Source organism: Anopheles merus, chromosome 2R (genome assembly GCF_017562075.2).
Source record: "Anopheles merus strain MAF chromosome 2R, AmerM5.1, whole genome shotgun sequence".
NCBI lineage: Eukaryota > Metazoa > Arthropoda > Insecta > Diptera > Culicidae > Anopheles > Anopheles merus.
In genome coordinates this window covers 55954990-55969350 of record NC_054082.1, presented here as the reverse complement: position 1 = coordinate 55969350, position 14361 = coordinate 55954990, and the positions used below count along the sequence as shown (strand labels likewise).

General features: G+C 40.7%; 1 protein-coding gene and 1 pseudogene across 4 annotated transcripts; one reads left to right on the top strand and one right to left on the bottom strand.

Moving 5' to 3' along the window:
• Positions 1-448: 448 nt before the first annotated feature.
• Positions 449-10525, top strand: LOC121590571. 4 transcript variants are annotated; one of them, XM_041910360.1, is made up of 10 exons: positions 504-520; positions 1420-1578; positions 3335-3616; positions 3693-4171; positions 4234-4387; positions 4495-7449; positions 7536-7712; positions 7820-7837; positions 8065-8098; positions 8200-10525. In XM_041910360.1, the coding sequence occupies exons 3-10, from the start codon at positions 3504-3506 to the stop codon at positions 8206-8208; spliced, it is 3939 nt and encodes a 1312-aa protein (XP_041766294.1). In that variant the 5' UTR covers positions 504-520; positions 1420-1578; positions 3335-3503; the 3' UTR covers positions 8209-10525. The 4 variants fall into 4 exon arrangements, 3 of the variants coding, with proteins under 3 accessions (XP_041766296.1, XP_041766294.1, XP_041766295.1); XM_041910361.1 differs by lacking the exons at positions 504-520; positions 1420-1578 and adding exons at positions 1667-1991; positions 2059-2223; XR_006004434.1 differs by having other exon boundaries at positions 449-1578; positions 7820-8098.
• On the bottom strand, positions 9920-13962 carry LOC121600396 (annotated as a pseudogene).
• Positions 13963-14361: the final 399 nt, after the last annotated feature.

Genomic DNA, 14361 nt, shown 5'->3' with positions numbered 1-14361 from the left:
TGTACTGTTATGACAGACACAAAACTGCTCGAATGGGTAAATTAACACAAGGTTATCTGACTGGGGAGGTCGTTATCGTGCCAACAGTTTGTTTATAATAACAAGCGTTATTTTTCGGTTGCCAAACTTTTTCGTTGCAGTGGTTTTTCGTTGTGTCTGGCAGTGGCCTCAATGTTTTCGTTATGGTATTTTTTTTCGATGTGCATGGTAACGGCCTTAACGAAAAAGGGTAAAACATATTTCTTCAGGTATTGTATTTACATGTGGAAATGTTTATATATTTTATATCAAAAGATACCAAAGAATAAAAGTGTAAAATCTACCTGTTTAGGCGGTCATTGACACTAGGGTTAATCGCGCATCTCAGGGACAGTCTGTATTCGATATGAAACATTTTGATACTTGGGCATCTGAATCCTTGTGCAGGCTGTCATTCGGGATGACAGCAGATCGTTCTTGTGTAGCCGCGGTCTGGTCGAAAATAAAAATAAAGAGAAACCAAATGGCAGATAAAGCTTGAGTACGAATTGCTGACGGAGATAATGTAAAATAACACTACAGCTTTAGTTCGCTAGTTCGATGCGTTGATACATTTCCCACTCCCCACTGTCTTCCGCATGGCTGTGGGAGAATAACAATAGCAACAAGAGTCAGCTAGCCAGTCAGTGTTTCGCTCCATGAAGATGTAGCGTGCGAATGAAGAGTTTATTCACATGCAACGCATTCCATGATAGGCAGTTGCATTCGCGTTACATAAGCTTTATGCGAGATGTGAATCAAGTGAAAAACACTCCCTTATTAGAGGTGCTGGGCGAGAAAGTGTGCTGTAACTGCATTAGCAGTACAAGAAACGCGTTATCGGATACATTTTGTGACTGCCAACGGTGGTCGCCATATTGATTTCGGAATCAGAGCAGCGATCGAAAAAAAAAGAACCATCGCTGAGGCATATTCGTTTGCTTGATATGTGTTGCCGTGAAGGCAAACTAATAAAGGAGCGTTAATATATGTAGTGCGGTGTACAAGTGATATGAAATTGTAGATTGTGCAATAAGAAAATATTGTGTGTCTGAAACGAGCTACAGTACAGGTCAGCGCCAGTCACCAGCTTTCCGTAATGAAATGCGAACGTGTAAAAAAGCCACCAAGATTGGCTGTCCGAAAGAGTGAAAAGAAAAGAAAGTGTGAAAAAATTGCTACAGTCAATATCGCAATCGTAGTGTGAGCGCGCACGCACACGGCGCATTGTGTACGTGTGTGTGGGAGTATTGTGTGTACGTCAAAATATTGTAAAAAAAGGTGGATTGTTTTTTTTTTCTTCTGTGTGTATGCTAACGGGAGTGGTGTATACACGAAGAAGAGTGTAATAAACACACCCGTCTACACACTCCAACCCATCTTTTCATTGCGATTTAGCAGTTCATTAATAAAATACGTCAGTGTGAAATGAGTTGAAAGTTGGAAGGAAGGAAGTTTGAAGGCAAACAAACATACAAAATGCTGTGAGCCACATTACATCGCTACACCGATCTTAGAACGGTCGGAAAGGGATCCAGAATACGCTGCCCATAGTCACAGGTAATGTGATGCATATTTTCTCCGTTTATTAACATTGTGCCGCTGGCCCTTTCGGCCGGAAAGTAGGTTTTGGGGTTTCAGAGACAGAATGAGGTCCCGAATGTCAAGTAGTTGTCGCTAGGCTGGTCATGATGATCGAAACTAGTTGTGATAAGAGGTCAATTTATGATTTGGACGAAAGCGAACCGATGAAATGATTCTAAATCCTTCCGACTGAGTCATCTGCCAGATGGTAGTGTTAGTGAGGGTGCAAGTGTTTTGTGCAACGCACACATACGCAAACACCCATGCAGCCTTAAACGCAGTAGCAAAAATCCGACAAGGCACTTTAGATAGTACCTTTCTGAGAACGACTATCTTGAGATAATTCCGGTGTGCGGTAAAGCAAGTATAATTTAGTTTGAGATTCTGACGTACGCTACAATAACTGTGCTGGCCGTTTTTTTTTTGTTGTTATTAATTATTTCGTTCATCTTACAGCAATAGAGTGCCGATTGAAATGGGGTGATTACGGAAAACAACAACAAAATCAGGCTTTGGTTTGGCTGTGCATTCGAACGCATGCGGTATTATTTTCCTATACCTGAGCAGTGAATTTAATGCAACGAATGACGAAAACTGAAACGTTCCCCTATTATGGCAATGGTACGATGATTGCCTCTTTACCACTGTGGTTGTGAGCGATGTGTAAGGCCGTCAGTTCCGTAGTTTGCAAACCGTCGTTCGTGTGGGGCTGGTGTGTTCGTCACTCTGAGACCTAACTCGAAATGGCAAACATAAGTGGGAGTAGAGCAAGACACGTTGTACGCCTCGGTGCTAAACTGCGATTGAAGACATTGAATGTATAATCAACCTTCCATTCGTGGATAGCCGTATTCGATTTTAGCTGGATGCGTGGTCAGTAGCGTACATTCTACACGCAGTGGATGCAAATCAGGGAAACATTTGTACTGTTATAAAATTACTTTCGTTCTGCAGGTCTTCGGTTTTTTTTCGGAAAGAACGGTTGTATCGATAAGTCAACCGGATTTGGAAAGCTAGACGGAAGGTAATCTCTAGGAAGATTTGCATATGGCAAACGCAACCGTTATGCGGACAAACATATCGCGCCTAATGTAGTATTGAGTCATGGAAATACACCATTGCTCTGTTTTGTGTTTGTAATCGACGATATTATGTCGTTAAACAAGTTCAATATATAAAAAAATACAAAACAAATAATTTCAAAATTGGCAAATAATTTTCACTGACAATTAAACGACTTATTTTTTTTTGCCACACACACACACACACACACACACACACACACACACACACACACACACACACACACACACACACACATTTATATATAAATATATATGTATATTTATGGGTCTTACAAAAACAAACAAACTAGTAAGTAAAGAATAAGCAGAGTTCCCTATGATAATAAGTCCAGTAAAATTTTCTAGGCGATGGTCTAATGAAGCACGCCCCTCTTGTCGTTCCTAGCAAGGACAGGTTTCCGGTTACGTGTTACCAATAAGTCTCTTTGGCGGGTATAATACTAGCATAACCCGTGTTGATCTTAATGCCAGCAAGAAGTCACGTTGTTACGTTAATTCAACTATTTGAAAGATAAAAGTTTCAACCGCATTCTAATAGCCTTGGTCATGACAACATTAATATGATTATATGATTATATATGATTATATGCATTATGAAATTGTGTATCAATTTAACCGTTATATTATGTTTTGTTTTTCCTTTTCAGCTCCGGCAAATTGTATATAGATAACATCAAATACAATTTAGAATCAAAAACAGTTATACCAGCTACTGGTCACTTTGTGTCCAATATTTACTCAAAAAAAGTTGTTCATCTTAAACTAATTCTTCATATTTGTACAAATTAGTAGTCATAAAATAAACAAGCCTACATAATGGCTGCCAGTCCCGGTTCAGATAACAATTGTAACATCTACATGCCACCGTTAGGATGTTCCGTGGCATCCTCGCATGACTTCAGCGATTATCAGTGGTTTACTGATTTTGGGTAGGTGACACGTATATTGCAACCGTATAGACGAACAGATTTTTCCTAAAATCTTTTTTTTTGTACCGCAATGTAGAAGTTATCGCGACGGAGTGGCTACACACCAGAGCATCCTTTCGGCACTATCCGCGTCGTACAACGGGATCGGCGAACTGTCGTACTACGAGAAGATGGCGAAAGATATTGATGCAAATCTAGCCGAGATCGATATGGAAAGCTTTCGCAAAGAGGACATCAATTCGCTGTTGACTGCCATTCCAACGCAGTTACGGCTAGACGATGCAGAGCGCAGAACGCGCAATAATAATCGAATTTTCTCGACGATAACCAGTTGTACGGCAGCTGGACTAATACCGGCCGATATGATGGACAATTCATTCTGCAAATCGGAGATTCTCTTTTCGCCGGTAAAGGAATCGCACATCAGTGTAGATTCACTAGACATGGATGGGTACCCGGATGAAGAAGATATCATACTAACGTGTCAAGCAAATAAGGACAACTACACAATAGCATTTGAACAGAGCATTCTGTACTCAGAGGAAAGTTATTACGGTAAGCCTTTTTATTCTTACGTTGTATTGTTGCCATAATGAAATATGTATTTTATTTTTAAGATGGCCCGGAACACTATGGAAAGTATAAGCGCATGAATATATTGAACAATCTGCAAAGTCGAACCCAGTTTATCAGGCAGAAAGAATCTATGTCGCGCTCAGAAGTAAACTACACCACTTGGAGCAATTTAAAGCGAAACGTAACCACGCCACGGTATGTAACGTTGTCGAAAAGAGAATTTGTTATTCAAATACTAAACATATTTTACTACACAACATGATCGAACAAACTTAAAATAATTTTACTGTACTTGATTTTAGGCCTCCAATTACAGTGAATCCGCTAATAACGCATATCTCGCGCCACAATAGAACATGTTTCGTACGTAAAAGCTTTAGTATGCCTAACCTTCAGTCAGAACAATCGTGCTCGTTACAACAAGTACAGCTTCCATCACATGAACGGCATCAACTGAATGTTTCACAGGCTGCAAATGGCAATAATTCCGATGAATCATTTGATAGACCGATGCGTACGTTGCTTCCAATGTGTACCATACCAACGGATTCTGAGAATGAAAGCAGTACCAATGGAAATGAAGTCAATGACAGTGAACAGAGTGCTGCAAATGAGCATATAACAGTGCAAGAACATCGAGAGTCGTTGCTGCAAGCACAGCAACTGCAAGAGCAGCAACCTCCACAGCAGCAAACGCTGCAGCAGCCGTCGTTTAACTTGGTAAAGCTTTTTATCAAACAAAAGAGTAGTTCAACGGACACTTGCATGGACGTGTCGTCCGGCTGTTGGCCCAGCGATAGTACCAACAGCGGTGGCTCAGGCGACCATCAGATACATCACCTAGGTAATGGAACAATGGCTGCAAGATGTCGTAAGAAAAGTATGCATGACTCAGGAAAATGTTCGACTACTGGCGGTGGAAGCATTGGTGGAAGGCAAGGCGAAGAGGACGAATTTCAGCTGGACAGTTTAGATGCACAAATTAACAACGCCCACGTAAACGCTAACAACAATAATGGCAGTGATGGTGGTGAAGATGATCCAAACGAAGAAAGAGGTCCACCGTCCTCTCCACAGCGAGCTCACGGTATGAATGGAGGATCGGTTCCGGGCCATATGAAACTGAACGATTTCAACCGGCAAATGCACGGCTCTCCACGAAGACAGTACAAGGGCTTCAGTATGAACATTGGCGGAAGAAGACTGTTGCAGGATCTGTTGCAGCAGCACAATGGTAGCTGCGCAGGATCAGCCAGCCCACTAAATAGCAGTACCAGTATTAACAATAATAATAATAACAATAGCCACAATGTAAACAACAATAACAGCTATAAAGACACCAACAGCGATACCAGCCGCACGTCGGAAAACTTAACGCAGATTTTCAATCACAGTGGTAATAACAATACCACTACCTCTACGGGATCAAAAACAAAGATCCCGATCGACATGATAACTAAATCAATGCAAACTTCCCTTATTGGTGCTCCGACGGCAAACGGAGGCACGGCAACGAGGGAGAAGGTTCGCGTGATACCACCTTCTTTTCTGGATCGGTTGAACGAACTTGGCGATAAACAGAAGGCTCCGGTGTTTGTGGTGTATCCTAACTATGCGCTTCCGGATTTGGGTTTCTTGAAGACGCAAAACGAAGTGGTTATATCACCACTATCGTTCAAGGAAACTATGACCGGTGCAGGTCGTCCACTTAAGAAACCGCGCCCCGTTTCAATGAACGACATTGAAAATATACGACAGCGCGAATACAAGCATGTGACGGATTGGAAGTCACTTGTTTTTCTTCTTCCGACCGAGTATCGCAAGCTGCTGCGTCATATTCCGGAAGTAGGCGAACTGAGCATGTCTACCGAGAAGCAACCCATGTTTTGCATGACGCCGCCTTTACGCCGAGGTGTGGCACGGGGTGTGAGTTGTGACTGCACCAACCTGTTGCAGCAAAACACGCAGACATACAATAGTTCAAGTTCTGGAGGAAGTTCGAGCGCTGCTCCCAGCTCTGGATACAGAGGATCTTCAACGATGCTAACGACGGACTCCGAGATGGATGGTATACTGGCACCGTCGAATAGCAGCAACCTTTTCAACAATAATCTTTACGTGTACCAATACGATAGTCCAGCGGAGGTGCTGGTCCCTTGCGAGAGGCCACCTTCGGGTCGTACAGCGGGAGTAGCCCCTAAAAGCATTCTTCGCAGGCCCCAAGGCTCGGTTAGAGGGGCCAGTAATTCATCTGGCAGTGGTGCTAACAGTCAGAGCAATATGAAAGCAAAGCGTAGCAGTATGTTTGAAGAACAACAGGGGCCTCATTTCCCGCAAGGGTCGCGAGAAAAGCGACGTTCGCTGCAGGAACATCATTCGTACAACTTTTACGAAGACGCCGAAGAAGAAGAAGAAGAAAAAGAAGACTATGAGGAACATCGGAACGGGCAAAAGCTTCACAATTCGCCGAATATGATTCCACATCCACGGTTGACCAACACGCCAAAGTTGCCATCGGCAGATCATTACCACAAGTTGAACAAGTTGGTAGAAATTAATGATAACGATATGGCGAACCTTGCTCATGGCAAACATCAACAGTGTGTCGACGAGGATCTCGAAGCTCGTGCACGCGCAGAACAATTCCTGTCGCATGTACCAAAATCGGAGCTCAAGCACTATGCCGAGATTGCACACATCCTTGAATCTACCGAGATGATCGAATCTTCCGAGCCGCCTTATGATCGTACCAGACTCCGCAACGAAGTCAGTCGGCTGTTGTCCCAAAAGCGAAGCGTAGCTTTCACCAAACAACAAACGACTCCAACCTCATTCGGCGGTAACAATACCACCCCTGTGCGACAGCAAGCAGCCCCAGCGACGGCTTTGTTGCGACCAACTGAAATAAAGTTTTCCACGCCACCAAATTCACCAAACATGTCGGTTACGGTAGCAAAGACGGGTCACCATGTTGCTGGTGGAATGATGGCTGAGAAGAAACCACCAGTGGCACAGCGCACGCCATCATCCTTGGCAGGTTCGCCTGCGTGTGGCACTGAAAAGGAAAAGCAAGATAAAATACAAACCAATCGCTTTAAGCGACTGCAAATTCAGTGGGAGCTGCTAAGTAAAGAAAGCACGAAAGCGTCTTCCGAGAGCCAGCGGAAAGAAATTCGCAGTGGTGGAAATACCCCTACGGGTGGTAATGGAGGGCCTAAATCGAGGATACCACGCCCTGTGAGTTATCCCACTACCAGGTCAGTGCAGTGCATCTATTCGTTTGTATTTGATGTATAGTTACTAATCAGTTGAATGGATTTTTTTTTTGTGCTATAATCTGCAGAACAAATTCTGATCCAGTGGTGAGCAAAACATTAAAATCGCCTAGTCGCATAGTGGCCCCAAGGAAGTACGGTGCTATGCAATCCCCGGTCACAACGCCGCCCACACCTGCCCCACGCACTCCGAGCAAAACTTTTAGTAATGTTACTCCCAAGAAAGTATCATCAGCCCCCTCTCGGTAGGTATACCCGCGTGTTTAGGTAAATGCGATTGCTAAACGAGAACGAAAACCCCAATCGGCTGTATGGCAGTTGCTGATTAAATTATTTCTATCTTAATCCTCAGCCCCGCAACACGCACACGGTGAAGAGAAAGATATGATGTTTAATTGTGATAATTCCTTAACTAACCTTTTGTATGATTCTTTTTTTCCTCTTCTTCCTTCTTTTCTTACGTTCACTACATCCCTGCCAATGGCTTATTATGATTTACATTCCTCTCTCTACAATCCGACCTGTAATTCAATCATATCAACTTTATTTTTATTTGTTGGAACCCAACAATATCATCAATCGTATCGACGCATGCAGCATTCCGCTCGGAAACCGGAGTAAAAAAATACCTGTAAGTATAGTCACTTAATTAGCCGTCGGTTTGATTTTGGTGATGCGTTATTCTTTCGTCCAACCGAGCGCCTATTAATACAGAAATATCTTTATTTGCAGGCTAAGTAGCAAATACGCAAATGTTGACGTAATATTATTTACTCAAGAGCGGCAATGATATCCCTCGCATCCCTGCCGACATAACGGAGATTGCAGTACATTGAGCGTATTATGTTTTAAGCCAAAGGAAGTGTATATTACAAACCCAACTAACTACCTGTAAACGGAGGCGGTCGAACAGTGGCACAGCAGCGTGCTCTGATATATGATAGTGTTGGAAAGCTGGTGTATAGAATGAATTTGGGATGTGTTAAATACTTTACACTCCAAACATAAAGCGCAATGATCGCACTGTTCTAGGTATGCTGCACGCACCAAAGGCAGACAGATTCATACACGCTTCACATTGTTTGGTTTTTATAGTATCAAAATTACCATTTGGTGATTCGTTCCAACACCATATGAATGCATTATAGATACTTGTGTATACACATTCGTCTAATGAATGACGCATGCGGGCATTAATCATTGCATTCATATCTGGCATCCATAAGCGTTGCGAATAATTACATGGGATTAAGAAAACTGTGACTGAATTACAGAGAATTGTGTATAGATTAGCTGAGGTATGGTTTTCTGTGTAATGGTCAAAAAGGCGTCGACTTGCCTCTTTTTCCGTTACGGCAACACCATTGCAATTGCGTTGCTCTGAAAATAGCACGCATACAATCGTTTGCTCTTGTTAAGATGAAAGCTTTAGGCGTTGTTTTGTCGATTGAACTGCTTTACCTTTCGCTAGAAAAGTACTCATCGAGCGGAAAACAATCCCTGTAGGTGTACGTAAAGGATTTTTTTTGTATTTTAATTTTTGCAAACCATGGCAGGCCGCAGTGAATATTGGGAGTGACAGTAGCAAGGAAGGGATAGTGACCCTGGATAAAGTACATAAAGTCCTTTTAGCGGCTCTTATTATTACTATTGCTTCTTAGTCAGCTTGCTTCATTAATAGCTATATAAAATGCATAAACTGATAAAACAAAAAAAAATACTCACCGCTCTGTAATCAATGCTGTAATATCCAGGTACATTCATGAACAGTAACAGAAGAGAGCTAGGAAAGTTTGAGGAGTGTTAAGGAGCAGCGAGTGTTAAAGATGGATTAGATTCGTTTAGTATTACAGCGTGTACAGCCAATAGAAAGTAGGAAAGATGCATATTTTTGGTATTATTATTTGTTTTCCTAAGGCCAACAACTATTTTGCCTCGTTCGGTTCACCTAGCTCATTAAAGCAGACCAAAAACTAAGTCATTAGATTAAAGCTTCAAAAGAATTACATTTTATTCTACTCCTAGTCTTTCCCCCCCTTTCTATCGATATGAGTTTCTGTGCGTCTCTATCTAAAAGCACGTACATAAGCTGATCGTTTTGCTGTATGCAAAACAAATCTTTAAAATCTTTTTCTCTCTCGCTCAATCGAAGTATGAAACAATATTATTAATTTTAAACAAGTCTATTTGTGAATGTGACCCTTCAGTGGAAACAAAATGTTCATTACCAACAAACCTACTTTTTGGAGTAAAGCTTTTTCCTACATTTACCTTGACCAGGTATTGTTACCATGACCACGAACGTAAATCTGGCGGTTAATAAAACACCAGAGCTTACAACTAATGTACTAAGAAACTAGCTAAAACCAAAACTTCTGCAGCCATGCTTCTGCACACATATGCTTGCATGACGGATGCTTCTACAGTATATAATGCAATGTGTTGATGCTAGTCAAATAGATCAACTTTGGCAAATGGACAACCCAACCGCTATGTACGAAAGATCAGTCGTTAGGATTTTAAATCAATACATTTTCCGCTCGAAATATACCTCCTTTGTTTAGTTAGCTATTCATAGCGTGTTTTAGTATTCGCTTTTTTTCCAATGTTCATAGTGCAGCGGTCCGCTCGACAGCTACAGTTCGAACAAATTAAAACACTCGTGCCATAATATCATCAATAAACCACGCAATTGTTTCATGTTTATTTTAGTTTGTTTGCGTCAGGATCATCGATTACATACGTTGTGCTGGACATTTAAAAAACGCATATATAATGCCATTAAGCCATTATGAAATTGTATAACTTCCATCTGTATGAATGGCGCATTCAGTAGTGAGCGCGCGCGTCACTATTGCTGCTTCGCTATCATTATTGTTCGTCGTGAGCAATTATTTCACTTTTGCTTATTTATTTTTTATTGCGGCAGTGTGCAAAACATTCAAGATAACGTATAGTCATAAATAATATATATGCATATATTTGATGAAATGGAACGAAACAGAATATACAAACTGCTGGAATGCTATATACAACCAATAAAAGCATTTAATCACACTACACTATGGAAATATTTGTTTTCGTTTAAGCTCCTCTTTTGAACAATTTATGTGCGGGTTTCTGTTTTTACAAGATGTGTGCATAATTTGTAATAAATATGTCATTCGAAAAAGAAGTGTAGGTGATTTTTTTGGTTGAAAGTCTTGTATGTGCGTTTCAAGATTTGTATCATTTTATCCTTTGTTTTAACTCTCCTTATCTTTACATCCCTGAATGAGTAACAGAACATCATTCTTGTTGTTAATTGCATTTAATTTAAATTGCGTTGTTTTCTTTTTCTATGATAGAACTCTGTTTTCTTCGTTTTGTTATTGTCCTCTAAGGATTTGGAAATTAAAATTTTTTGTACTTCCGTAGGATAGGAAATTTTGTGATATTTGTGTAAAATTTGATTTTAAAAAGGAGAATGCTTGTTTTACGCAGTATTATATAGCAATTTCTATAGTAAGAACTTTTACTTTCCTTTATATTTGCCATCGTTGATACAGACTATAGGTGTGCTAAATGAACCAGAACTGTTTGGTTCATTCAGTTCACGTGAAAAATGAATGAACCGATTCACAAGAATAGAACGCTATGGTTCTTTTGATACACCGAAAGAATAGAAATTTTTTGTTTTGCAAAAAAATAGAAAAAACCAACATCTGCAAATTCATGTGCAAGACAAGAAACGGTTGATTTAAACAACACAATGCGTTCTAGCGCCATATGATAGATTTTCAATATTGGCTTACTGTTCATATTGACCAGACCTATACGACCTAACGATTAATTTGTAGTTCTATCGATTTTCGAATAGTGTACCGATTTACAGGTATTGCTATTTGTATTTGAACGAATGAACCGAGATCGCATTCACGTCTAGATCACGTTCAGTGTGATGAACGATTCAATGCATTCACGTTCACTTAAAAGAACCGAAATTCCCACCTCTAATACAAACACTACAACACGCAAGCACAGCTTGAGTTAAATTGATTAAATCACCATGATCTGCTATATTCATCCTACTACTGACAGACCTTAGTTGCAAATTATACAGGAGAAAAAACAGACCAATTTTTGAACTGATCGGCGGAACCCTGAATACGCGAGCGACAGTTACAAAAATTCTGTAGCAGCAACTGAAATAAACATTAGGCTACAGCCGTAGCAACACAACCAGTGGAGCTTCTTCGCTTGGAGGAGAGCTTTCTCATTCCCTATGTACTGTTTTTATGTTTTTGTATTTGAACGAATGAACCGAGATCGCATTCACGTCTAGATCACGTTCAGTGTGATGAACGATGCGATGCATTCACGTTCACTTAAAAGTTAGTTAAAAGCTTGAGTTAAATTGATTAAATCACCATGATCTGCTATATTCATCCTACTACTGACGATGAGAATGGAAAACCGGAATGCGTTCATTTCCGTTCCTGGATTGGAGGAATTTGGCTTGAAATTAAAACCTGTAACATGGACATATTTACAAGTACTTTCGACTAAATTTGAATGTATTCGTGTTATTAATATCGCATTGCTATCAGCTCTTTACTTCGAAGGGTTCCACATTTATTGCCGATTTCGCAACACTAGCTGCAGCTGCCAACTGTTTCTGTTTATGAGCTTCTTGCCATTCGATCGGACGCTTGCGTTTAATGTGCGAATACAAATTCGCGTTCGAGTTCGTTTTGAGATTACACACACTGCAAGAGTATAGCATTTGCTCGGTGTGTAGGGCCCGATGTTCCTTCAGGCCAATCTTGCGCTTGAGTCTTTTCCCGCAGTATCCACATTCGTACTGATCCTGGGCATTAACCCCTTTACGGTGCAGATACAAGGTGGTAGCGTTTTTGCATCGCCGTTGGCAAATATCACACTCAAACATTTGGTCCTTGGCCGGAAGGACATTTTGTGTGTGATGTTTAAGCCCACCAGCACCAAACCTCACATTGCGGACATTGTCGCTTTTCGTCCTCCTTCTCCTGCCCAAGGTGACCTCGCACGTGCCGTTCAAGTGCGGCTCGAGTTCGAAATTGTAGGCCACATGTGTCACATTTGTCACAATTTGCTTCTCATCAGTTCCGTGCATATGGCTAATATGCACCCGTAGTGCCTGCGCACAGGAAAGGGTCTTGCCACACAAATGGAACGGCACTGGAATGTGTTGCGAGACGTGGGACTAGAGCTGATAGCTTTTTTCGTACGTTTGGTGACACTTGTCGCATTTAAATGGGCGCTCTTTTGGCTAAGCATGATGGCTTTTGTTGTGCTCCTGAAGTGTGTAACGACTGCGATAGTTTTTTTTCACACAATTCGCACCGAAAAGCATCGGGCTTTAGGTGAAACGCGATATGATCAAGAACCCGGAAAGTGCGGAAAAACTTTTAATTGCAGCAAACGATGAATCCGCGAACATGATGCACTTTGCGAGAGAGCGTTTGAAGCCGTTGAAATGTGGAAAACTCTTTCGAGCATATCTCACAAACTATAGAGAAAAATTCTCGAATGCGGTCATTATTTTCTATTCGCTTCTTAAAGGCGTTTTTCTTATCATTTGCCGTGCTCTTACACTTGATGTTAGATTGGCTTTTCGCTTCGAATGATTCAATTTTACCATCTTTTATTTCCTCACTCTGTTCATCATGTTCGTTGTTAGTGGTGATTATATTTATCTTCTCTTCAGCAAACTTTCGATCCGTATAATCTGTGCTATCCTCATTTTTCAATACGATGTTTTTAGTGTCGTGTGTTGCGATGGCTTTACAATCTTTTTTATCACGTTTGGAATGCTTTGAATCGTTCACTTCATCACTAGCGATCAGGTATATAGAACCAGCTTTGACACAATTCCTTACCACACGTTCCTTCTCTGTATGTAACAGCTGTTGTGCTCGAACAACTTGTTGATAAAAGGAGCAATATTCGTGCACTTTAGTCACGCATCTATCAGATACTTTATCAGGGAGACTTCCGTTTGCTGGAAACTGTAGCAAGAAGATGAGTTATGTACGTATTTAAAGCATGAAGCTAGAGCATTGCGAGTAAGCGATACATGACAGTTTACCTGTACGTGGAAAAGCATTTCTAAATGTCTGCTAAATACGTCTTCAGCTATTCGAACCATACCTCCCGGACGATCCAAACAAAGTCTGCAGCAATTCATATTTTGTGTATTAATAAAAATGTTTGCATCCCTTCTACTTATTATTATTGAGCGAGAAAGGATTTATCCTCCTATGTTTATCTCAGACTTGCGTCCGATTACGCATATTCAGAGGCTTACTTTCTCTAAATTTTAGCTTCGATTAACTGAGTCATTTGCGTTTGGTTCGTATTTTGTTTTGTTTTGGTTTGTTTTTTCCGTTTTTGACGTTAGTTTTTTTTCTTCTCTATACGTTTCTGTTTATGATGTAGTGTTGAATTCCATATTCTTGCAGTTCTGTCGTTGGTTATTTCAAATGGTTATTTTTGTAGTTTTCATTAATTGTATTATTTGTGTTATCGTTATCCCATTTTTGATTTTCCAGATAGTTTTGTCCAGAATTTGTCCCATGATACGTAGGAATTTGTTGTTCTTTCATTGTTGTATTTGCAGCAGTGAAATATTTTGTAGCGGCCGGTTTCAGGGATTTGGCATCCCAAGTGCCACAAATCCACTAAAAGACTACTAAATAGGTCCTAAATGACTCAAGCTCTCAACCTAAAGGAAATAAAGGCGGTCCCCGAGATACACGGTATCCACTTATATGCGGGTTCGGAGATATGTGGTTTTCTAAATTTGACAATTCTTTGAGCAAATTGTACTGATTTGACTCACCAATTGTAAATTGCCAAATAATTTCCCAATTA